The sequence below is a fragment of the Protopterus annectens genome, chromosome 11.part0 (genome assembly GCF_019279795.1).
Source record: "Protopterus annectens isolate FY-2018-M chromosome 11.part0, PAN1.0, whole genome shotgun sequence".
NCBI lineage: Eukaryota > Metazoa > Chordata > Ceratodontiformes > Protopteridae > Protopterus > Protopterus annectens.
Window position 1 is genome coordinate 1,006,132,046 of NC_056745.1, and position 25,019 is coordinate 1,006,157,064.

Sequence of the window (25,019 nt, forward strand, 5' to 3'; positions counted from 1 at the left end):
AATAGCATTCAATATCTCTTTAGCTGCCTTAGACAGACGCCAAATATCAATACAATTGACTTTGCAATCATGCATGCTTTAAGATGAAATCTTCAGATACCTTGTATGTAACATGACTTTGGAGTCATTAGTACAAATATAAGCAAGCAATATTTGACGCCTAGAGGCGTCAGTAGGAGTTAACCACTGAAATTTCTGGAGGCGTACATGGCTGTAATGAGTTAAGGATATTTTAATAGCGATGTGTAACTTTTGCTGTCACTCATTTGAAGAGAGGAATTATTTGGCCATCAGATATCATAACATAAAGCTGGTTGGATCATTAAATGAGTTTTTAGTAACTAACATCACTGTATTAGATTAGCAGTCTGATTATGGGGAAATGTATAATGGCTATTATTAAGGTGGTAGTGTTGCTGGAGTAGTATCAGCAGCACTCACAGTTATGTTAAATACCATTTACTGTTGATAACTTGATACCAGAAGACATTGGGCTCAGACTGAGTTGTGTCAAATCCTGGGGAATCAGTTATTGCAACCATGCTCTAGAGGTAACAGCACACAGATTACTTTGGTAAGGCAGGTGTTAGTCACAACCAAAGCCAGTAGGGCACCTTTTCCTTTAGCAGTAAGGTCAGTTGTAAATGAGCAGCACCAGTGTGTGTATTTGGGCTTCATAACTACTTGTTCCTTGTCGTACTGGTGGCAGCAATGCATATTCAGGGTCTGTAGTCCCTGTCATCTGTTGCACTAACTACTTGAATTTATATAACTTGCTATAATTATATTAACGCCCATTTTTATTATAACAGTATCTCATCTCTTATAAAGCAGACTCACTGTATATAATTCATTTTTGTTTGATTTATTTCATGTAGGTACACTATCATTACCTTTGTGCATTATGTTTCAACTACATCACTACATTTATTTTGTTGCAATCTTGACATTCTTACCTCATTTTGTATACTCTGCCTTCCTCTCTGAACATTTTGCAGATCACTGGGTCATATCAATGTCTTAGCTGGCTAACAAGGAAATATGAAACTTTACGCACAGATTCTTTTGGGCTGTTCAGAATCTATGTTATGTCCAGTAAAAGACTTATCCACTGACCACACTACAGTTACAGGTCCTATAATGTTATTAGCATTAGTATGTTTTTCATTTTGTATTTTTTTCTTTTGTATCTTGCATTAAGGCAGTAATAAAATGTTCATTATTTTCATTGTTTTTCTACAAAATACATTTATGAATATCATTTTGTACTAACTTTACAAAATCACTAGGCTTACATTGACTTTGACCTGTTTTCAATGGCTGTGACATTTTTCTCCATTTAAATGATGCTTTTGCTAGGTATACTATACATTCTACAAAATTAATAGAATTTTATACTGAGCTCTAATGAAACTGTGTTATGTTACCCCTTTAGAAAATCTATGCCCAAGCAACTTGCAACAAAAAATAATACCAATAAATATATTGTATAGAGCACCACAGTTTATCACTTTTTGCAATGTTAGAAAGACATATTATGACAAAAAATATTAATTAATGCATATGTGTTTACAGGTATACAATCATAAATGTATATATGCATACATAAATTAATAAAGAAATGTCTTATCTGACTTTGTGGAAAGCTTAAAAATCAGCAAAATTGTTAAACTGTCTTACCGTTGTTGTCTTTATTCGCCCACCGGGCTGTGTACAGGTCCAGCCTGATTTATTGATTAACAAACTACACCCTTCATCTTCTAAACATGGAAGCATTTCACACCACTGTTTCATCTTTATAATTCTTGCTGTTGTTAAAAAAAAAAAAGACAGGAATTATCACACAGAAGTTTTTTTTTCTGATTTACAAGACCAGTATTGAATCTGTGCATGTTACATATACAATGAATGCCAAAGTCAACTCTCCATTGACACATTTCTGTCTCAACTGTATTTTTACAGAAGAAAATTAGTTATTGCCAGTTGTTATACTAATACAGTTACATGATCAATATTTAATTCGACTGACATTTTATCAAGGTGTTAGAATGACAGGTAAGTGTCTCTGTGATTATCTAAGGTTGGAATCACAGATATGTTATTATTGGTACAAAATGATTTGTACCAGGCACTGACAGAACTGTGCTGTCCGAATTATCTCACTGGCATTCCACATTTCTCCATTGCTCCAGGACTCAGCAGTGACTAGGGTACTTAAATGCCCCATTCCATCTGTGTAAACAGGTCTCTAGTATGAACAAACTCCAAATAGTGAGTAAATCCACAAACAAGCAGTAAATCACCAAGAACCCGAACAAGGCAGGAGGCAGACACTCCTGAAATAAAATCAGCAACATTTATTACAAAAGGTTAGCGCTTTGGCAGTGATCAACACTGCTTCCTCAGACCTTCCTCTTTGGTATGATTTATAAAAGTGACTAAAGATGAACAGCAGTTTGTCAAAGTTGTATGGACAGGACAGGTACATCTGTCAGCTGTAACAGTGGGGAGAGAAGAAAACAGGTAGAATGGCATGGAGGTATGAGACCAGACATTTTGCATGCATGGGCTCAAATGCAATGCCAGAGGTATGGGATCAGACATTTATACTCTCCCTAGCCTGTTCTTAGACATCTGCTCCAGTCCATGCTGGGTCTTTGAATATCTGAACAACGTTTCTGCTTCAGTGCTCATATACCTGATGTCAGCAGTAGAAACATGAGAAATATAAATATATTTCATAAATGGTATAGTTAAAATTTAGTTAATACTTAACTATATGAGGTAGAAAATGTTAGCGAATTTGTCAAACCTAACAAACAGGCACTGTAGCACAGTATATGGCAGTCATAATACATTAATGAAGGCTTTGCACTGTGACAATAGCAGTGCATTAATTAAGTCTCACTCTAATGACCATATCTTTACTTACCTGAACAACAAGAAGTCTTGCACAAGAGCAAATCTGAACTTAATTATACCTCTCAATTGCCCCTGATTTTTGCAAAGCATTTCTGATTTTGACTCATATTTTTCATTTGTCCTTCATAATTTTTTTGACTTTGTGATACATTTCTGAGGATTACAGTCCTTAAATAATGTCAGATTTAACAGTCTTATACTTCTTTCTGTTCACAAAATGTATGCTGATGCAAAACCTATTGTTCTTAACCATGTAAAGCTCTTACAATGTAGAAGTAGATTTTTTTTTTCAGGAGTTCAAAAACTTAATCTCCTAAGGATTTTAAGAACATTTCAGGAGACTTTGTTCAATGACTGAATCATTTAATGGGCTGTGTGGGCACAGTACTTTGTTTCTGAACTTACACTGATTATAGCCCCCCCCCCCCCTTGCATCTAGATACAAATGTTCCATCACAGTTTACTTTAATTTAGTAATTTATATGTCATTTCAAAGTTTTATACAAATTTCAACTAGTATTAGAAAGAGTCTTGTGTGTTTCAAATGCTTAAACTAAGGACTGTTAATCTGAGGAAAATAAGTAATTCATTTTGACTTTTATAAAAGCCTGTAATGACAGAACAATATTTGCTTTCAAAGATGCTGAAAGCAATTAATTGAGTCAAATGGAAATGCAATAACTTAGTAGAGGATATTTCGTCTAGAGCTCATTGACAGAATCTTCAAACAGTCTATATCCACAATTTTTTTCTGATTTTACTGGCAACACTGAATAATACTTCCTTCCCAAAGTCACTTCTGTTTTAATTGTACCATACCTTAAAGGGACAGAAGTTATTTCCTAGGATTCAGAAAAGAAGTGCTATCCTGTAAGTCTGACATTTTGCAGCTGGCAGTAACCTTTTCTGTTTTTTACATAGCCACAGAGCAGTGATTATATGCGGTCCATAGATCATCAAAGTGGTCTGTTTCTATGGCCAACAATACTGCTAGTGAGGTATTCTGAGGGGGGCAGAATATGATAATTAAGCAAGTACTCTTCCCTAGAAATGGTTATGGTAAATGATTTATGCAGCCAGATATATTAATTAACTTTGCCAAAAGACCATGTTGACCCATTACTTTGAATGGGAGAGACTGAATATTAGGTAAGATTTGGTGAGCTTAGCACAGACATAGTCATTGTGGGCTGTGAATGAGTGCAAGCATGTGGCAGTTTGTGTGTGCATGGCTACAGGGATAAGAAAGGTTTGAGGTGTGTGTATGTGGGTGTGTGTGGATCATAGCTCTCAACCTCTTAGAGCAAGAAATCTATACAAAGCCATAAATAAAAGTGGGACAAAAGCCCAAAAATGGGGAAATGTTTTAAATATTGCTCTTATGAACTTAGAAAGTTGATAGAATAACAGGCTTTGCATTAGCATGAATTTTCTGAAGGGCGTGTAGTCTATAGCTCAAGTCTGTCATTATTTTCTAACCTCAATCTTTAATGATTTCACACTAATTTGCCAGAAAATCACAGTTTTCTGAAAAACAGACCAAAAAATATGAGGCAAAAATCTGGACATTCTGTGAAAATCTGTATATTTGAGGAGGTGTGTGTGTGTGTGTGTGTGTGTGTGTGTGTGTGTGTGTGTGTGTGTGTGTGTGTGCTTCTTGCATTACAATTGGGGGGATTAGTTAAGTTGAGAAGGCTTGTTCATGTGTGTGGAGGGGTGAATGGGTGACTATGTAAGTGAATGCAGTCAAGTGCTGGGGTATCTGATATATGACAATTATCTGTGTTGATGCATCCAAAGCTGTAGGAAAGAAGTTAAAAGAAGATATATGTGGTATACAACAAAGGATGAAGAACAAAACATAGACGGCTTTCAGGGGCTCACATTCTGTCATAGATACCACAAATGGTCACCTGTCAACCCCCATTGATGAATCATTTTACAAGAATGCAAAACAGCTGGACTGTAGTGGGGTCTTGAGGGGTAAAGGTGGTGGAATGGAAATCTCCTTAGTAATATTATGGTGTTCCTGCACTCTTTTTTTTAATAACAGTGACCGGTTTATCTTCTCAGCACATATAGACCAGTGTGGCCGAAAACAAACAAATTCTGTTTGGAGGTTTAATTTAGCAGCAGTACAGATCTATGAAAATTATGTGATCATGATGCAAGTTATAAGCCTGGCACGAGTTGTAAAAAAAGGAGAGATGGCGGCTTTTACACTGGAGGCTTGCATCAGTTAGACAGAGTGATAGTGCCTTGATTATGGTCCAGATCACCTAGGTTCAATTACCAACTATGGCACTTGGTGGCACAAGTGGAGAAGAGAGGCATGCCCAAGCTGGGAAGTGCAAATGCAAGTGATCAGATGCACCATCTCAACTGATACCCAATGGATGCCAGAGAAATACAGAGGCCATTGTTAATAAGGGAAGCAGGGCTTTGACTGATTCACATGTAGATGTGTGGACAATACACCATAAAGCCAATTACCTGACAACGTCTGAGATGGTTTAGCTGCTCTCAGGAAGTAGAATTAGGCCTAAAGAGAAACCACTGCCAAGCAGCATGACATTGCTCCTAAATCATCAATCTTCCCACCATCTCCAAACATGGGGTAGAGCTATTCCAGGGTGGCTAATCCCTGCTTGGTAGATGCAGTGGATGAACAGAGGCCACGTATACAGCTGATGGTCACCTAAGTGTAGCCAAAAATAGAGTGAAAAAAACAATAATAACATTTTTGCATTATAGGACCATAGCATAGGAAAGGAGCTGACAAAATGAAAGGCTAACAATTAGTCTGAAGCAATTCAGGATGAGATTGCAAAAATAGTATACGATGACTCTTAGACGGATGATATATCATATACTGGAACAGTCTATTTGCTGCTTTCTGTCCATGTAAAGGAAAGAAGGAAATCTTTAACACCATTTGTTTTAACACCAGACTGAAAACACCACTTGTATAGTGCAGGATCTTGGTTACACTATAGACTAAAAATTAACTTGTGGGATGGAGGCCTTTGTAAGCATTATGGTCTTCAACTGTCTGGAGAAGGAACCAAATTATTAAAATAATAGAATGAAGTAATTTATCAATAAGCCTTTTAAACAACCATGGTGGGATGAGACAGATAAATGGCATGGAATTCTTAATGTCTCATTCTAATTATTAGAGTAGTCTGAGGTGAAAGATGTATTCATCATTAGGAAAGCAAACATAAAATGATCTCTAAGAAATGAGAAGAAAGCCATGCTCATTATCAGCACAGATGAGGTAAAACCAGCAATGGTAATACATATCATAACCCACACTCTCACCAGAAATGCTATTAAATATTGTGACTTTTTGTTGTCTTGATCATGAGTAAAGCATATACAGAAAGGTGATTACCACTGAATATAGATCAGAATCAAATGAACTACTGAGTAATAAATAAAAGGTGAGAACCCTTGATTTCAAAAGAGAATAATCTTACACAATGAGATAATGGCTCAGAACTGTCAACAGGGAAGAGCTATGGATATAGATTAAAATGAAAATATGAAAATACAGTAAAAATTCAAATTTATCAATTGGCTTTTATGTAAAACAAGTTTGAAAAAAAAAATAAAACATAACAGGGCTGCTACCAAAAAGTGGCATCCAGTGTCTCAGGGAAATGCTAAATAAATATATCTGACCATCAATCACTTATAAGGCAGTCTTCCCTTATAAGACCCATTACTGAGTACAACGCCTCTTTCGGCATGTACCTCGCAAAGCACATGTAGCAGCTGGAGAGACCACAGATGTTCCTTACCAGGAGAATCCAGGGCCTCAAACATCTACCATACACAGATAGGCTAAAAGCTCTACCCCTCTACTCTGTTTCATACAGACTCCTCTGAGGTGTCCTCTGTCTGGCATACAATGAATTCATGGACCTCACCTTGATGGGACTGCTGCATATCCGCAAGTCAAGCTCAACTCGAGTAACCCACATGCGTGGCCTCAACCTTGTCTGTGACATCAACAAGACTTGTTGGCGGGACAGATTTATGTACCAGAGACTCCCCATCTGTGGAATAGACTCCCTCTCCACATCAAGCAGAGTATCTCTTTACCCCTTTTTAAGCGCAACCTGGATAATTGGGTGGGAAACAGAAAATATACCCCTGGGATTCCACCCATGTCCCTGCTGGACAGGGGCATCGAGTGTTGATTTGTCTAAACATTGGCTAGACTTATAAGGGCCTCAGAGCCAATAGCCTAGTAACCTCTTATGATTCTATGAAAAACTGATTTTCTGACTGAAAAAATCCTGTTTGTAAGTAAGTATTGCATACTAATTGTGATTCCCCTGCCAACATAACAGACAAAATAACAAAAAGCTCCAAATTATAAGAAATCATAACATTTCCATACAGGAGAAACCCATTAAAACCCTTGCATATACTTGCTAATGGATTAATTGCAAATGAACATGGACCTAGTGGTCCACATAGGTAAAGGAAACACAGTATAAGAATAAAAATAAACACAGACCATCAGGCCTCACTTTTAATCTTTGCAGATTTACAGTGCAGGTAAAAACTAAGTTTTTCTTAAGACATTTTGTTGCCCTTTACATTAATAAGCTCAAAACAATATAGTTTTCTTAAGGGAAGATCCTACCTATGATTCGGTAGCATTTCTGCAAAATGAGAGACTAACCATACATACCGCTTCCCTCAAGTTTGCAAAATAATTTGTGTCTATCCTCCATAAAGTCACTATAGATAAACTCCGTCAGTAAGGAGAACAAGTTAGCTCACTAAGGCAAATATTTTTCAGGACTCCTTTCTCACTTATTTTTCTAGACTATAACTACAAGTGGTGAGTTGTGGTAGGAAAATAAGCTGCCAGCTGCAAACTTTCACCTCCCCAAATGATGTAAAAGTACCTCCTAATGGATTAAGCAAAGTCAGTACTTGGAGCAATACAATCATGCTTCAACTGTTACTAAACAAAGTATTGCAAAATTTGAGAAAACATAATATACCCTGATTGAAACAATGATGGAGACAGTAAAAGTTGAGAATTTAATAAAAGTCAAACCCATCACTATAAAAATAAAGCATTCTTCCCAAATTTACATGCAATTGCAGAAATGCTTTATCTGAAATATATGTTATATGCAAAGGCATTACCATTAGATTGCAGCCTAAAAAGAAGTCGGTTGACTAAGCTGCATAAATTGTAAAGATTCTTAAGAATGAAAAGAGAGAGAACAGAAAACTTAAACCGCCCTGATAATATACAGGACCTATCTTCGCTCTGTTTACCCTGCATGCTATTTTGGAAGAACCTGTGGTAAGTATATAAAGCCATATATGACCCTGATGTATTTGAAAATTTGAAAATGGACCTTATAAAAAGATTAATCAAATCAAGATTCACTAGAGCATTATTTAATAGCAACAGAAATACAGATGAAGGAGATGGGTTTATTACTCAGTGAATAAGAAAACTTTGGAATAACGTACTGCTTGTAATAATATCACTAACAGTATTTAAAAAAAAAGCTTAGCTAAGCAAACAAGTGACACAAAAGTACGGCATGTGTTAGGAATGATTAAATACCTCTAAGGCATATATGTAGCTTCTTACTCTCTGTTTGCAGGTCTGCTGGTGCCTGGTCTTTGGCTATACTCCTCATTTGGAAGTACATTTCTAAACAGGCAACCCACTTTTTTAACTGTTCATCATTCTATCCTAAGAATTGCTTATGTTTTAATGCTGGTTGCTTTAGATAAATTTCTTGGTTAATGCATATGTGTATATGGGCACAATATATGTCATCAAACGTACACCTTATGAACCAAGTATACAAAGGGCACTTTAAAGAGAATGTCTCATTTGGCAATGTCAGAAAAATTGAACACCTGCACCTCAAATGTTTTGTGCTGTGCTTTCATGAAGAAAGTTAGGTTTTACAAATCAGACTAGAATAAAGGCATGGCAAAGGGACAGATTGATGTGCGTGTGTGTGTGTGTGTGTGTGTGTGTGTGTGTGTGTGTGTGTGTGTGTGTGTGTGTGTGTGTGTGTGTGCTTACCTGTCCAGTGCAGTGGTACTGTTAGGGAAAGGGTTTTAGTAAGATAAAATGAATTGCTGGGGTTAGCCTCCCCCCATTCTTACTAATGTGTGCTTTCCCCAACCCAATAGTTTTCTTTAGAAAAAAAATAAATAAATAACATTCCATAACACTAACACTATTCATCCAAATTAGGACTGAATTTAATAGTGGAGTTTAGTTCACAAATCACAAAAAGATACTGATTTATTTTTGTATTCTTTTGTGTTTTTGATGTTTTGGTTTCCATTTAGTTGATTATTAAACATTTTGACATTAATCAGCTGTGCTTTGATGCATATCTTATAAACATATATCTATAATAGGGTCTATGGCAAATCATTGAACTCTTAAAAAAGCGAATGATGATTTATTGAACCCATGTAAGCAAAAGCTTACAATCTCGAACGCTTAGAACAGCTATTTTTTTTCCAAGGGAAAAAAATCTCTGTTCCACCAAAAAAAAAAAAAAAAAATTAAAACATTACATAAAATGGGGGTCTGCTCCCCAAACACCCACCCTACTTAAATATACCAAATTCCGAGATCGCACTACAGTCAAGAAAACAGCAAAGTAATGGAAGTGGCCAAGTGATTTCTTTCCGAGGGAAAGAATTTGCTTATATGCTGTTTCGCTATTTTGCCTTTTCATGCTTTCAAGTTCGATCAAGACGCATTCAAAAGAATACATCTTCAATCATTTAATAAGAACCCTGTATATAGCTATATTACGTTTTGTTTTCTTTTTTTTTTTTATTTGTTCAGAATTTAAAACTGTCAAAAACTTTGGTGAATCTGTGTTTTTCAAAAAGTCATCCATTTTGCTATCAAACAAATTGCATTAATTTATCTTTTTTAAAAGCTACACTCAAGTTGGTTCATACGCACACACACACACACACACATCTATATATATATATATATATATATATACACACACACACACACACACACACATATATATATATATATATATATATATATATATATATATATATATTTATTTATACACACACACCTTAAGGGTTAAGCATATGATGAATAAATAAAAGTGCATACTATAGAAAATGGGGTTACACTGTGTCAAAAAGAAGGAAATATGAAAAGTAATGGTAGCTTATATAGAATTATGTGGGTGCTATTTTACTCATATGCAGTTTCACAAGATGTCTATAAGCCATCAGAATCACTGCCTCTAGGCAGCTTGTAAATTGTCAGTGATCATTTTTTTTAATGTAGTACAGCAATTTGTAAGTTAGTATGGTAGCTGCTATTTATTTAAGCTTTGGCACCCCTCCCCCAAGTCAGCACTAATGGAAAGTGTTGCGTTTGCTCCACCATCCCTATGGTACTAGTTCAGTGGGCTAACTTTAAGTATTTACAATGACAGTTTTCAAAGTCAGACTGGAGTATACAGAACCACCAATCCAAAATGGGAACTTAGAGAGCAGACGGTTTGTTTCTATGTCCTGCAAAACTGAAATCATAGCATGCAACATTTAGCTCTTAAAACCATTAATAAAAAGCACCATTAACATCGTACCTGTAGCCAGTAACTGAAAGGTACAGGTTAGAGATCTTGACATTATTTACTAAACTTATCCTACTGAAACACATAATAGCAAGACACAGGAAGTATACTTTACATGTCAAGGAAACCACAACTAAAAAAATTTATTTTCCTTTACTGCCATTTGTAAGGAATGTCTAGTGCTCCTTTTAACTCCCTTTCCCTTGAAAAAGTAGCAAGTCTGTGTTTAAATGGTTATCACGAGTGGTATAACAGAAATATTTTTTTTTTCATTTATGACTGCACTGGATATGCCTCCTGATGCATCAACACTTCATTTTAAAAGTCACACAATTGTCTTAAAAATCTTGAATTAAAAAATAGATTAATTGGGGATATTATAATTAGACTCATTCTTTAAAAGAGTGCTAAAACAGACCTTTAGTGAAAACCATGTAAGAAAATGTAATGAAAGCACCCTAGTACTTTTCTACTCAGGTATTCTTGTCTACCCCATAGCCATAGTTTACTTCTAATTTAGCTTATTGTTTTAATCATTCGGTATTTTATGTTTTAAGTATGTGAGGACATAATACCTGTAGGAGGCACAATGAAAACTGAGAGCTATAAAGACCGCTGCAGTTTAATCAGTGTAATAATCTGTTTAACTTCACTGCCAATGAAGACCTTCCTGCTTTACGTTTGTTAAGTTATTGTTAGAAAATTAAATTCAAATAGTAGCTTCCAAAACACGATTTCAATCTCTTCCTATTATTTCTGCAAGTAAACTAGTATCTGCTCTTATTTTGTAATTTGTAATATACAAAACATGTCTATCAACATGCATGTACTTTATCATACGATCGGATTTTCCTTACAGATATATGTCAGACATGATAGGAGGGAAAGGAAAAGATTCAAGTTGTGCTGTTGTTGTCACTCACTATAGTTTCCTATTAAAATAAAAAAAAAAATACTTATCTGTTGTTCTTTCTGTAATACAGCTGTACTTACTGATACAAAATACATGTCCACATCTTCAACAAAAATATTGCAAAACATTCAAACATGCACAAATTATGGATAAACTATTTAAATTGCATTATAAGACTTCAAAAGTAGACCTGTATTCAACATGAAGAAAAAAAATATTATTTGGACAGTTCCTGTGGATCATGCAGATTCTGAACCATATGTTTGAGGGCATGCACATTTTTGGCACAAATCACTTAAAAATAAAAGGATTACAGACTTTATAATAAACAATACAGACATTGAACGCAGAAACCTAAAGGAAATAAAGTGTGTGTGTGTGTGTGTATGTGTGTGTGTGTGTGTGTGTGAGAGAGAGAAGCTGGCTTCTTCATTCAAACTACAGTTATCTCTCACCATTGCCCCTTCCTTTTATTGTTATACTGTGTAATATATACATCCACTGTTACAGGACATGATAAATGATTGTAAATAATAGTATAACAATGAAATAATGACAGGTCCTTGATGAATGTGCTATAAAAATGTTGGTCAGTACTGATGCTGAATTTGTATAAGATATCAAAGACAGGTGGGCATGTAAATAAACATCCCATGACATGAAGTTATGCAGTTCTCTGTCGGTGCTTATGCTTGATAAAAGGATTATCAGATTACTGAAGAAATAACACCTTCCATGGTTGATAGTCAGCTTTACTCCTGGCTGGCTATATTTGTGCCTGATGATGAAGACATCAGGATTAAACATTATAGTTAGGATGGAATAAATCTAAACCACAGCTCCAGTCAACGCAAGATACTGCCTCTGTTATACAATTAAACTGACTTCATCATTTCATTCTCAAGAATCATATAATCACTGAGTGTGGACAGCTGTGTACCAGCTAGTACTTGCATGACTTCTGTATTCAGTTTGGCTTCACAACATGAGAAGTAGCTTAATAAGTAATTAGTTAGTCTTGTTTTTACTCTAATTTTGCATCAATTACACAAAAAGAAGCACAGAGCACATTATCATGTAAGGTCGAATATCTTCTCATCAACCGAGGCATAATTGATTTGTCTAAGATGGTTTCAAGTGGGTAAAATACAACAATCTTGTAAAGTGTTATTAGAAGAACACTTATTACTCCATTTATGGAAATTCCCCAATGGGATGGAGGCTGGATCCACACTTCAAATGGTGCTTACTGAGTTTTTTGATCAACAGGGAGATGAATTTATGAGAATTTACACCAGAGACAATAAGCATAAAATGGTTAGGTTACCCAATAACATCAACCAGCTTATGAACAACATCACTAGTGATTTTCTTTTTCTCAATATGCCTCTACATACCTGGACATCTTTAGGAAAAAAAAAAACATAAACTAGAAGTCATTAAGGCAAGAAAGGACAAGAAGCTGGTCTGGGACAACAACGATTACAACAGAAAGGTTTATCCTTACACTTAGAACAGCACTTCTCATCACAGTAAAATGGACGACAATGATGCAAGCCATATGAATGAGATCAACATTTATTTGGAGGTACCTGCAGATAATGTTATCCCTTTAAACCAACAGATCCTTTATCGATCATAGAGATTAGCAAACAAGGGAGACATGAGAAATGGACTCTAGGCAACACATTTAAACTGGGAGGTAGAGAATCAGAGATAATGTCCCCAAGGGGCACCTTCATGCAGGACTGCTTACAATGCATGGGGAGAGGTTGGGCTCAGAAATGTTGACCACCTTACTTCTAACACAAACAGTTTTAGTGACTGAAGACCAAGATTTTTAAATTTTTAACTACAGTCATTTAACAACAAATTATCATCACAGTTTATTTGCAAAAGGTTTCACGCTTTTCCCAGCATGAGTCACCCAGATGGAATTAAAATTATATACAAGAAAACTTCATTTGGCACTAGATTACATAAATAGGGAAAGTGACATCCTTGACAATATGGGCTTTAAAAGAAAAAGTTCTTACATTCCCACACCCCACACTGTTGTAGATTTATTTGCGGTACTGTTTGAAAGGGTCATCCGGCAAATGTTGAGTAACAAACCCACTAAAAGATTTTACAACATGACCCCTGATGAAAACAGATTAATGCACGAGCTGAGAACATAGGTTCATAGGTTCATAGGTAGGTACTAAGCTATCGGTCCAAGGGCCTACATAAGCCTAGCCAGCAAGCTTCCATAGCTGACGCCACCCAAGAAAGTTATTTTCCTGTGCCACTATCGAGCAGAGACACAGAAGTGATCCCCGGGGTGTATTTCCTATTCCCCAGCCACTTATCAAGATTTTTCTTGAAAAGTGCTAATGAAGAACTTTGCTTGACATAGATGGGTAGCTTGTTTCAGAGTATAGGAAGTCTCTGGGACAGGAATCTATCCCTCCAGTGTGTCTTGTCTATTGTGGTGATAAGGTTTAGGTCCCTAGAGTGTGTAGCTTAGAGGGATTGGGATTTCTTTAGGTGTACCATGTCCAACCGCTCTGGGTTTGACATAGCTTTATATGTTAGGCAGAGATCACCTCGGAGTAGGCGATATGATACGGAGTAAAGCTGGAGTTTTTTGAGACGGTCAGTGTAGGTCATCTGTTTGAGGCCAGTAATCCTCTTTGTGAGGTACCTCTGTGGCCTTTCCAGCTGCTGCAGATGTCTTGTGAGGTACATTCCAAAAGGGGTGTTGTACTCTATAATGGTCTAATGAGTGACGAGTAAAGGGGAACAATGACCTCTTTTTTTCTTGATGAGAACCCTTTTATGATGAGGTGTGCCACGTAGAAGGACCTCCTGATTACTGTGGCGATGTGACTATCAAAGAAGAGACTACTGTCCACCTGGGTCCCAAGGTCTCTTATCACGCATTCGGTGTTAAGTAGACTGCTGCCTATGTGGTAGTTCATAGGTACAGAGTTTTTACCCAAGGGGATGACACTGCACTTTTTGGCATTGAGCTTGAGGCCATGGCTCAGACACCAGGCATCTGTCTCAGTGAGGCCCTTCTGTAGGATGTCCACATCATTTGGGGACTTGACTATGGCTCCTAGTTTGCAGTCATCTGCGAACTTCATTAGCCAGAGGCCTTCTGTGTTAGCCTGTACTTCAGAGAAGTAGATACCAAACAGGAGAGTTCCCAGGATGGAACCCTGTGGTACTCCACTTTTCATTGCTTTAAGGTCAGATTTGGAGTCTGCAACTTTTACAGTGTGGGTTCTGTCAGTGAGCCAGTTGGCAACCCATCTTGTGACATAGGGATTTATACCTAGTTTAGCTATAATTCTAGAATGGGTGATGGTGTCGAAAGCCTTGGCGATGTCAAGATAGGCTGTGTGAACCACCTTACCCTCATCCATGGCTTTGGTGACCGCCTCAAAGAAGTCGATCAGGTTCAGGAGGTATGATCTGCCTTTCACAAACCTGAACTGGGTGGGATCCAGAGTTTGGAGGTTACCAATGTCTTTGTTTAAGAGTTCCGTGATGATACGCTCCATGGCCTTGTAGACCAGGCTCATCAGGCTAATAGGTCGATAGTTTCCAGGATCAGTGGTGGCTCCCCCTTTGTGGAGTGGGGTAACTGTTGCTGTGCATCATTCAGTGGTCACAAAGCCTGATGCGAGGCTATTATTGAACATGGTGCTTAAGTGGGGAGCCAGTTTGTTCTGAAGTTCGTATAAAACTCAGCCTGGGATGTTGTCCATTCCCATGGATGCTGTGTTTTTGGCTTTAGAAAGTACAGCTTTTACCTGCGTAGTTGTGATTACAGGGACTCTGCATTCTTCCTGTATAGATATGGGCCCTTTAGGGGGTGAGAGTGGGGTAAAGTTAGCACTGAACCTATCTGCCAGGATGTTGGCAATATCAGTTGGTTCTGTAATTTTCGTGCCTTTGTGCTGTAACTCAGAGCAGATCTGGGTGTTGACATCTAGATTCTTGACATAGCAATAGAATGCTTTGTGGCTGTCCTTGGATTTAGTGGAGATTTTGTTTTCGTAGCTAACTTTGGAGGATCTTATAAGGGATCTCAGCTTCTTACTGAGGCTGACCAGGGAGCACCTCCACTCATGGGATTTTATTCTCTTTTGCAACAGTTTCTTCCTTCTGTTGTACAGTTTGTTTATGGCAGGGGACCACCAGATTGGCTTCCTTTTTTTGGAGGATAGCGTCTTGGTTCTGTTTGGGATAGCATGATCCATGCACTCGTGTAAGTGCTTATAGAGTGCATTTGTGTAAGATTCAGCAGTTGTAACTGTATTGTCCATCTGCATGGGTGTCATGAAGTTCACCACGTCTGTCTTAAGAAGCATGAAGTTGGCTTTGGAGAAAATTTTTTACTGTGGTTTCCTTAACATTAAATAGACAATGAAACTAGACAAGGGAAGGGGGCATAATTATCGTGTGTACACTTGTCTACACAGGAAGAATAATATAAATTTTGAATGAAGCAGACAGATATGAGTTGGTGTCACATAATGCAATCTCCATGCTATATAAGAAAATTGATATTTTATTGAAGTAACTGCTAAACAGTGGTGTCATCACCCCACAGTTATTTTGTTACCTTGTGGTAGACCTTACAATTTTCAGTAACTCAGAGGTCCTTTCCCACACCTTTGACAGGGTTGGTTCTCCAGTAACCAAAAACTGGACAACAACAACATCAGTACAGTTTTATAGACATAGCTTTACATAATAATTTTGTTTTCTTTGATTGGGAATATTACAGTCAAAATATTGGAGTAGCCACGGACATGATGTGTGGCTCACTTTATGCTAATCTTGTGTTATGGAAATTGTAGAGTAATATATTGTTTAAGGCTAACAAGTTTAACTTTTGCCAGGCTTACTTTTGTTACCCGGATAAGATTTTTTATGATTTGTTCAGGTGACAGGTATACACTAAGGGATTATATTGAGCAGATGGGCAACTCCGCAGATTTTTTTTTCTCACTCTTGTTCCAGAGATGACACCAGTTACTTGGATGCTAAGATCACCAGTGACTATACAAACCAAACATTTAACTCATGCATTTACAGGATACCTACTCACACTAATTCAATGCTACTTCATGAACACCACCCTTTCCAGCAAAAAACATGCGTCATTAGAGGGAAAACGATCAGACTTTTAAAGCTCATCTCTGATCATGATGTTTTCAGAACTGAATTAAATTAAAAAAAATATGTTACAGGATAGGAGATGTCCATCTCATTTGGTGGAAAGTTACACCCATGAAACTTTGGCTAAGAGAGGTGACATTTTTGCACCCCTTATTCATCAGAAGATAGTTATGTCTACCACTGTCACACACCCCAGGACCAGCTTTAAGTAATGTGAGAGAGCTATGGCTTGGATTCTTAAACCATCAAGCAGCTTATATACAAACACTGGTGCATTTCTTCTCATTTAGGAATATGACAGCATTTCTTTTTTTTTTTTTTTTGCAAAACAAACCATATTTGAAGGGAATTTTTGAGAGGGCAGGTAGTGAAACAAACACCTCTACCAACAACTACAAGTTATGGGAGGTGCAGTCAGTTTAAGTACATAGATTGCAAGGGCCAGGATTACATGGTACAAAAGCTTAGGAATGGTTTACTGTTTGACACATTTAACTACAACATTGCAGGGTGATACATTTAGCTTACTGCAAGGATACCAGGCGTTTTATATAGGTAAAGTAGAGAAAAGCCTTAGGACAATAATATATCTATTGCATTTTAAAAGCTAAGTCAAGGAGAGTTCCTCCCTAACCCAATTCAAGTGCAACCTGGACAACTGGATGGGGAACAGGGAACTCGTCCCTGGTTTGGCACCTATGTCTGTAAATGGTTCATCTCCCAGGCCCCTGCTTACACTTATCAAGGGTATCAGAACTTGAAAAAACTGGCAGCTAGTTAGAACTGCTCATACTGCCATAGATCAGCATGTTATTTCCTTTAAATTATTTCTGGTAATATGAAAACTTTAGAGGCAGACATGCAGTAGAATATGTGGTGCCTAGTATCATGTTCATGAAATTGTACAAGAAAGTAATATGAATCCCACAACAGAATGAAAAATGTTATATAGAGGACATAATCCAGGAAGTACATAGCAAAAAAAATAAAAAAAACTTGGTGGATCCACCAACTTTAATAAATATCAAATAGAACCATAAAAAGTATATTATCACATAACCCAGTAAAAATATCCAAAAGCCTTTTAATAAAAATTCATTAAAAAAATAAAAAAAGTTGAGCACTTTCATCTAACTGTCAGACTACATCAGAAAATAAACAATAAGCAGACCCAAATATTTAAACTTTAAGAACCCATCCTTCCTGTAAACACTAAGTAGTTGCCAGAATACACAGATAAAAACTTAGTTGCAAATCACTATAAAAGTTTTAGCTGTATCACCATTACTTGTAATAGTAAAAGAAAAAAGCTCACATTGCGCTTAACAGCAAAGCAGAAGGGCACAAAATGAAAACATACAAAAACACGTTTACCCATTTGACTTTTAAAGGCTAGCAAACTTCATTCTTAACATGACATACTGTCATTCCCATAGACATCCGGAGAACTTTTTGCATCAGTTCTAAGTTGCCATAATAACTCACAAAATTCCAGTTTAATTTTCCCATCCCCCTCCACTCCCACTCCCAGACAAGGTTACACATTCTTTAGTTTAGAAAGCAGATATATGCCATTACAATGTTTAGTAAGGGTGTTTCTTATAGGTTCATAAGTATTTACTAGGCTGACAACCACAAGGGGTGTTTTACGCCTAGCCATGCTTCCCAAATCTCTAATAAGTTCTGGTACCCTTGATAAAGTGTAAGTAGGGGCTTGGAAGTGAAAACTTTACAAGCAGGGGTCTGGAAGATGAACCATTTACAGGTAGCCTGTGTCCATTGGAGATATAGGTGCCAAACCAGGGATGAATTTCCTGTTCCCCATCTAGATGTGCAGGTCACATAAATGGGTTGGGGAGGAACTCTACTTCACATGGACGGGGAGCCTGTTTCAGGGAAAGGGCTAGTCTATGGGATATATACCTGTCTCTCCAGCAGGTCCTATTAATATTATAGGCAAGGTTTAAGAACAGGTAATTCTGGTGCTGTTTGCTTTGTGGATATGCAGGAGCACCATCAGAGTGGGGTATGACAATACCTCATATGCCAGGCACAGATATCTCCTCAACAGCCTGTAAGAGACAGAATACAGGGATAGAGCTTTGAGACGGTCTGCACAGGACATGTTACTTATACCCAGTATTCTTCTAGTGAGGAGCCTCTGTGGACATTCCAATTGTTGGATATGCCTGGTTAGGTACGTTGCATTGCAAAAAAGGCAATTTACTCAATGGTGGGTCTGATGAATGCCAAATACAGTGGAACAATTACTTCTTTGGACCAAGATGCCATACCTTTGTCTATAAGTTGCACAACACAGAATGATTTCTTCACTACTGTACACATGTGATGGTCAAAGGCTAGATTACTATCTACATGTATCCCCATGTCCCTGACTACTAGGTCAACTATTAGGGGTGTGTTTAAATATGATAGTTACCATGGGTGAATGACTTCCCAAAGGATAGTATTATGTATTTCTTGGCATTTAGTTTCAGTCTATGGCTATGGCACCAGTTGTTTGTCTGTGTCCGCCCTTCCTGGACAACATTTGTGTCAGTGGGCGATTTAATGACAGCTCCTAATTTGCAACCATCTGCAAATTTAGTCAACTAGAGGCCACTGACATTGGCCATGATGTCAAACTAGTAAATGCCTAAAGGAGTGGTTCCGGGACCAATACGTGAGAGACTGTGTTTGTGATTGGCCTCTTTTTAGAGGTGGACTCCCCAGTTCTAACTTCCTAGGTCCTGCCTGTGGCCCAGCTGGCTATCCACTGACTTACATAAGGGTTTGTACTTAACCTCTTTAGTTTGTCAACAATACCCAAGTGGGGAATTGTGTCAAATGCCTTGGACAGGTCAAGGTAGGCAGTGTGAACCATTTTGCCTTCATCCATTGCTTTGGTGACATTCTCAAAGAAGTCAACCAGGTTGAGTAGGCATGACATGCCCTTGATGAAACCAAATTGGGCTGGTTCCAGTGTCTGGAGGTTTCCAGTGTCATTAATGATCATTTCCATGATAATTCTCTCCATGGCTTTGCATATGAGACTACTGAGACTTATGGGTCTGCAGTTTCCAGGGTCTCTAAATGGCCCACCTTTGCACAGAGGGATGGCTGTTCCAGTTCTTCATTCATGAGACATGAAGCCTGTTTGAAGGCTGCAGTTGAACAGCAATTCCAGAGGGCCTGATCGAACATATTTCATGCTATTTAGAAGACATCCAAGGAAATTGTCTGGGCCCATTGATGCAGTGTTCTTGGCCTTAGAGAGAGCATTAAGGAACTATTCTCTAGTGATACTAGGAGGAGTTATATTTGATGGCATTTCCTGACAGAAGGTTGATGGGGAGAGAGGGGTAAGGTTGAAGCTGAATTTGTTGACCATTAGGTTTGCTATATCTTCTGGATCAGTATAGGTGTCTCCATTTACAATGAACTCTGCACACAGTTGTGTATTGCCTTTGAGATTGTGGACATAGCAAAAGAAAACCTTGTGGTTGTCCTTGGCATCAAATTTGGCTGCTCATGGACTTATTTTGTCTTCTGAGTTGTTTGTTTAGTTTGATGAGAGTGCTTTTATCCTACTGGGTGCTGCACCTCCTAATTTTTGCCATGATTTTCTACAGCACATAGATATAAATCTATGTGTATGCATCTGTGAGTATGCAGCTAAGGCCCATCCCATTATTTTCAATAAGTGCTGTGGGATCTTTTGCTTCTATCTTAGCTAGTCAGGCAGATCAACCTCAGTTTGACATTTTATCTGAAGGATGGCACATTCAGGATAAAAGTAGTCGAAAAACTAATCCAAGCACCTGGTATGAGAATAGATTCCACAGTTTTTGGATTCCACAGCCTCAGTGATGGGAGTGGTACCTTTTGAGCTGCTTGCATGGACATTATATGGACAATGTGCAGTGACACTGCCAAACAGAAGTCAGGCCACTGTCATTAGGAAAAAGTAGACGTTTGTGTCTGATGCAGAGATCATTATAGTTTGTGCTATAACTGACTTGGAATGTCAGGGATAGCGCACAGTGTGGAAAAATAGGACAAGTAGTGATCTGAAATGCAATCGTAACAGTACAGTCTTATGTACAAAGCAAATGATGGAAAGTGATTAAGCCTCATAATATTTATCCATCAAAATATTTATTATATAGCTGACGAATAGCTGAGTGGGTGCAATACTTATACCATTGTATGGGTACTGTTGTACTCAACTTTATAAAATTCATTTCAGGGATGGGGTAAGATTATATCTTTGAAAGGCTGCTTACCAATATGTCTAGTGAAAATGGCATCCAGTAGTTCATTTAAAAAGTTCTTTAAAGTGACATGTGACTGATTTAATTACCCTGCACAAGCACAAAATAAATTCAAGATTACTTTTGATGAACTAATTGCTAACAAAGAGCTTTACAGCTAAATCATTTCCATCACTATGAAATAACCACATATTTTGTTGCAAAAATCTAATATGCTATTCAAATTTGAAACATGCACCCTCATAAAAGCTCAGGCTCCTTTAAACTTGTTAAATTGTGATTAGTTTTGAAGAGCAAATTACTGGAAATGAGCTTTTTTGTCTGATTCATTTCTGTACTCATTGAAGAGGCACGTATTTTGTCTAAAAATTAAATGCTATTCAAACTTTTCATCATACTGACTTCGGAAAGTTCCATTAATGTTAAACCTTTGTTTTGATTCAAGCACAATTCAGCATAAACGTCTAGTCTAATTAAAGGCAACATATTAGCTACAAACAGAGTGGCTGAATATATTTTCAGTATGCATAAGAGCGCCAGCATTATAACTGACAAAAGACCCATTTCCCCCACAGTGTAATAATCTTACATGAAGTCTTTATTTTCTAGTACAAAGCACATGACAAAAATCTATATCAGATGGAAATCAGTGGAAATTGTTGTAGCAAATAAAATGTAGTTCATAAGGAATAAAACCCGGGCACATACATTTGTTCAGTAGTGAACTATCCAAAAGTTCCATTTACTTATAATGGCACTATGACATAACAATATCTGGTAGCAGTATGAGGCACATAGCTTATATAATGCCTCAGAGAACTTAATTTCTACCATGTTATACATTGGCATGTGTGTGTGTGTGTGGGGGGATATATGTGTATAGATAGATGTGTGTGTGTGTGTGTGTGTGTGTGTGTGTGTGTGTGTGTGTGTGTGTGTGTGTGTGTGTGTGCGTGTAAAACAAAATAAAAATACTTCCAGCACTTCTAAAGGTATATAGATCACCATATTGTTAATGTATCCTGCTGGTAACTCATGATAATATCATGTGACTCATTCACAAATAAGTTTTAATGTAATAATCTATTATTTGATAAGGCTTACACTGACACGGACATCACTGTGATTTCTTTTGCTGATTTACTGAAAAAAAAAAAAGGAAACATGCTATTCTTACAACTTTTTCCACTTGGATTAAATGAAATGGTTTAATATCATTGTGAGAACAGCCTTGTTTAATTTGACATTTTATACTCAAGCTTGTTCTTCAGTTTTAATTTATTTTAAGAAATAATCAAAAATACTGGTTGTTTTTATACTAATACCATGCAAGTATCCATAATAATTAACGGATACATTAATTATATATCATACTGTCTGGCATGAGTGCTTTTGCCAGGGATCTGGACTACAGCACCTGAAGTTTTTCTAAATATCTCTAACTACAGGACAATCTGTGGCAATTTTTTTTTTTTTTTTTTAGTTTATTTATTTTTGAAGATGTCATCCTCTGAGTCTCTGAACACTCAGTGTAATTTTCACTGGATGTAAAAGCCCTGAGAGAATAACTTAATTTACCAGAAAGGCTCATCCAGACTCTGCTACACTTTGCTGTGAAGAAAAGGTTAGTTTGCTTTTATTTTTTGTATTACTGTATTTCCTTTCTATATTTTGAATACTGTAGTTTGTTTTGTTTACCTTGTGTTTTGCTTGCATTCTGTTTTAACAGCATATTAAAACTTCAAAAGAGACCACAGCTCTCTCTGTTCTGAGTCAGGTAGAATTTTTTCCTTCCCTCCCACCCATTTAAGTTGTCTTGTTAAATACTACTGTCTTTCTAGTTGCCCGCCTCTTATGTTAATCTGACCATATATCTCATTTCTCTCTACTTTCACTGGCTTATGTGAGTAATCACAAAATCATCATTTTTGAAATCCCACCCCTTCAATTATTTAAATTTATTGGCCATCCTACAGTATTTCATAGTACCAAAATACAAAAGTGACCAGAGTGCATTCTTTTCAATCTTACCTTTAAGCATCCCTGTGACTAGCACTTTCTCTAATACCTGCTGGAAAGCACTAGGAAGCCTTAAACTCATACAAACACTGAACTCTCCTTGTTAACAAGGAGAAATTAATAGTAGGCACTAAACAGCCTATAATTGCAAAGTACCTTGCTAAGGAAACAGCTCCTATACTTTACAAAGAAAAAAAAAAAAGCCCCAAACCAGGCATGTCCAAGGGTCAGCTTCCGGTGATTTATCCTGTCCACCTGGTGAATCTGGGCATACTGGGGCAATGCAGCAATTGCCTCATGTACACAGACAACCCTCTCCTCCTACCACCCAACACTACAACCTGTGAGAGATGCACTTACATAGCCAAAATGGAAGCAAAGCTCTCTCCACCCAAGATTGTGCTAAACAGTCAAGAGGAGAAGGTTAACACCCACACTACACCTCAAGCAACACATAGCCCTTCTAAACCCGCACCACCAACACCCACATATAGCAACACTAAATCCACATATGCAGAGGCCCTTAACTGTAACCTGCCCAAGCAACAAAGACCTCTGAAGCTGAAACGCAAACAAACACCAATCACAACCAATGTGTCACATAGTTCACAACACCAGTGTGCCACCCAGCAACAGCCCCTAAGGCAAGACAATGTACCTAACACTTAGTCATACTGACTCTATAGTCCTGCACACTGATGTCCCTCTCACCAGGTTGAATAAGGAGAAAATTACAGTCAGCTGCCTGTTGGGTGCCAGGATCCACCACATAACGCATGCACTCAAGTCACTCCACAACAAGTACAAATATGACTCTGTCATTGTCCATGTTGGAGTGAATGACTTGAGACGTACCTCCCTGGACTACATGAAAAGAGACATGGAAGAGCTCTCGGATCATGTGGCCCAGGCAGGTATGACCCTAGCCCTGAGTAGCATCCTGCCTTCGCCCAGAATGATACCACAATATAAGGATAAAATGATTGACTTCAACAATTGGCTAAGCTTATGGTGTCATTCAAAGGGGATCCAGTATCTGTCTGCCTGGGATGACATGATTGACAGACCACGATGCTTTGCCAGAGATGGTCTGCACCTGTCACCCCTGGGATTCAGGTTACTGGCTAAGGCTCTTGCCACCCCTATAGTGCCTTTTTTAGGCAAACTTCAAAGGACAAAACCACCACCGTAACAGGTACAAGCATGCAAAATCTGAAGGTAATGCTACTCAATGCTAGAAGTCTAAACCTCAAAATGCACTCTCTCGAGGCACTCCTAAAAATGGAGAACATCGATATCTGTGCAGTAACTGAGACCTGGTTCAAGGCTCCAGACAGCACCCCTGCAATACCAGGCTACAACTCTTACCAAACTTTTCGACCACCAAACCAGGACCGAAACACTAAAGGTGGAGGAGTGTCAATATTCACCAAGGATATTCACACCACCAGGCTAGTTGGCCAACACAATGTGTCTGAAATTCTCCAAGTGCAACTAACACTAGGTAAGACTGCAATCCAAATTGTAGCTTGCTACAGATCCCCACCATACCCCAAGATTCTCACTACACCTTTCTAAACATACTGGAAAATATTAAGATAGAACCAAACACCCTAATACTGGGTGATTTTAACTACCCTGCCATTAACTGGGAAAACTACTCATGTCCCAACACCTTTAGCAACGGTTCTTGGAATTCATAAATTCCAATGCCCTGGATCAACTAATCCATAGTCCCACCAGGGCTCCAATATCTTAGACCTGGTCATTACCAACATGGGAAATCAATGCTCCATACCTATGGTCACCCCCTCGTTAGTCAGGTCTGACCATAAGCTAATCACCCTTAACATCCACATCCCACCCCCCCGCCCCAGTAAAGAAACCACCATAAAAAACTTCTCCAAAGCCAACTTCATGCTACTCAAGTCAGAAGTGAGAAACTTCATGACACCCATGCAGACGGGAACTGAAAGTTCAACTGCTGAATCCTACACTAAGGCACTGTACGAGCACATCCACTCATGCATGAATCGTGCCATCCCAAATAGAACCAAAATGCTCTCATCCAAAAAAAGGAAG

General features: G+C 37.8%; 1 protein-coding gene across 1 annotated transcript in view; it reads right to left on the reverse strand.

The window, feature by feature from the left end:
- TAFA5 (TAFA chemokine like family member 5) overlaps window positions 1–25,019 on the reverse strand; it is a 1,356,938-nt gene that overhangs the window by 376,608 nt on the left and 955,311 nt on the right. The window contains exon 3 of the mRNA XM_044088373.1: window positions 1,681–1,808. Within this exon, the coding sequence (XP_043944308.1) occupies window positions 1,681–1,808 (128 nt within the window). The remainder of the gene's footprint in view (window positions 1–1,680; window positions 1,809–25,019) is intronic.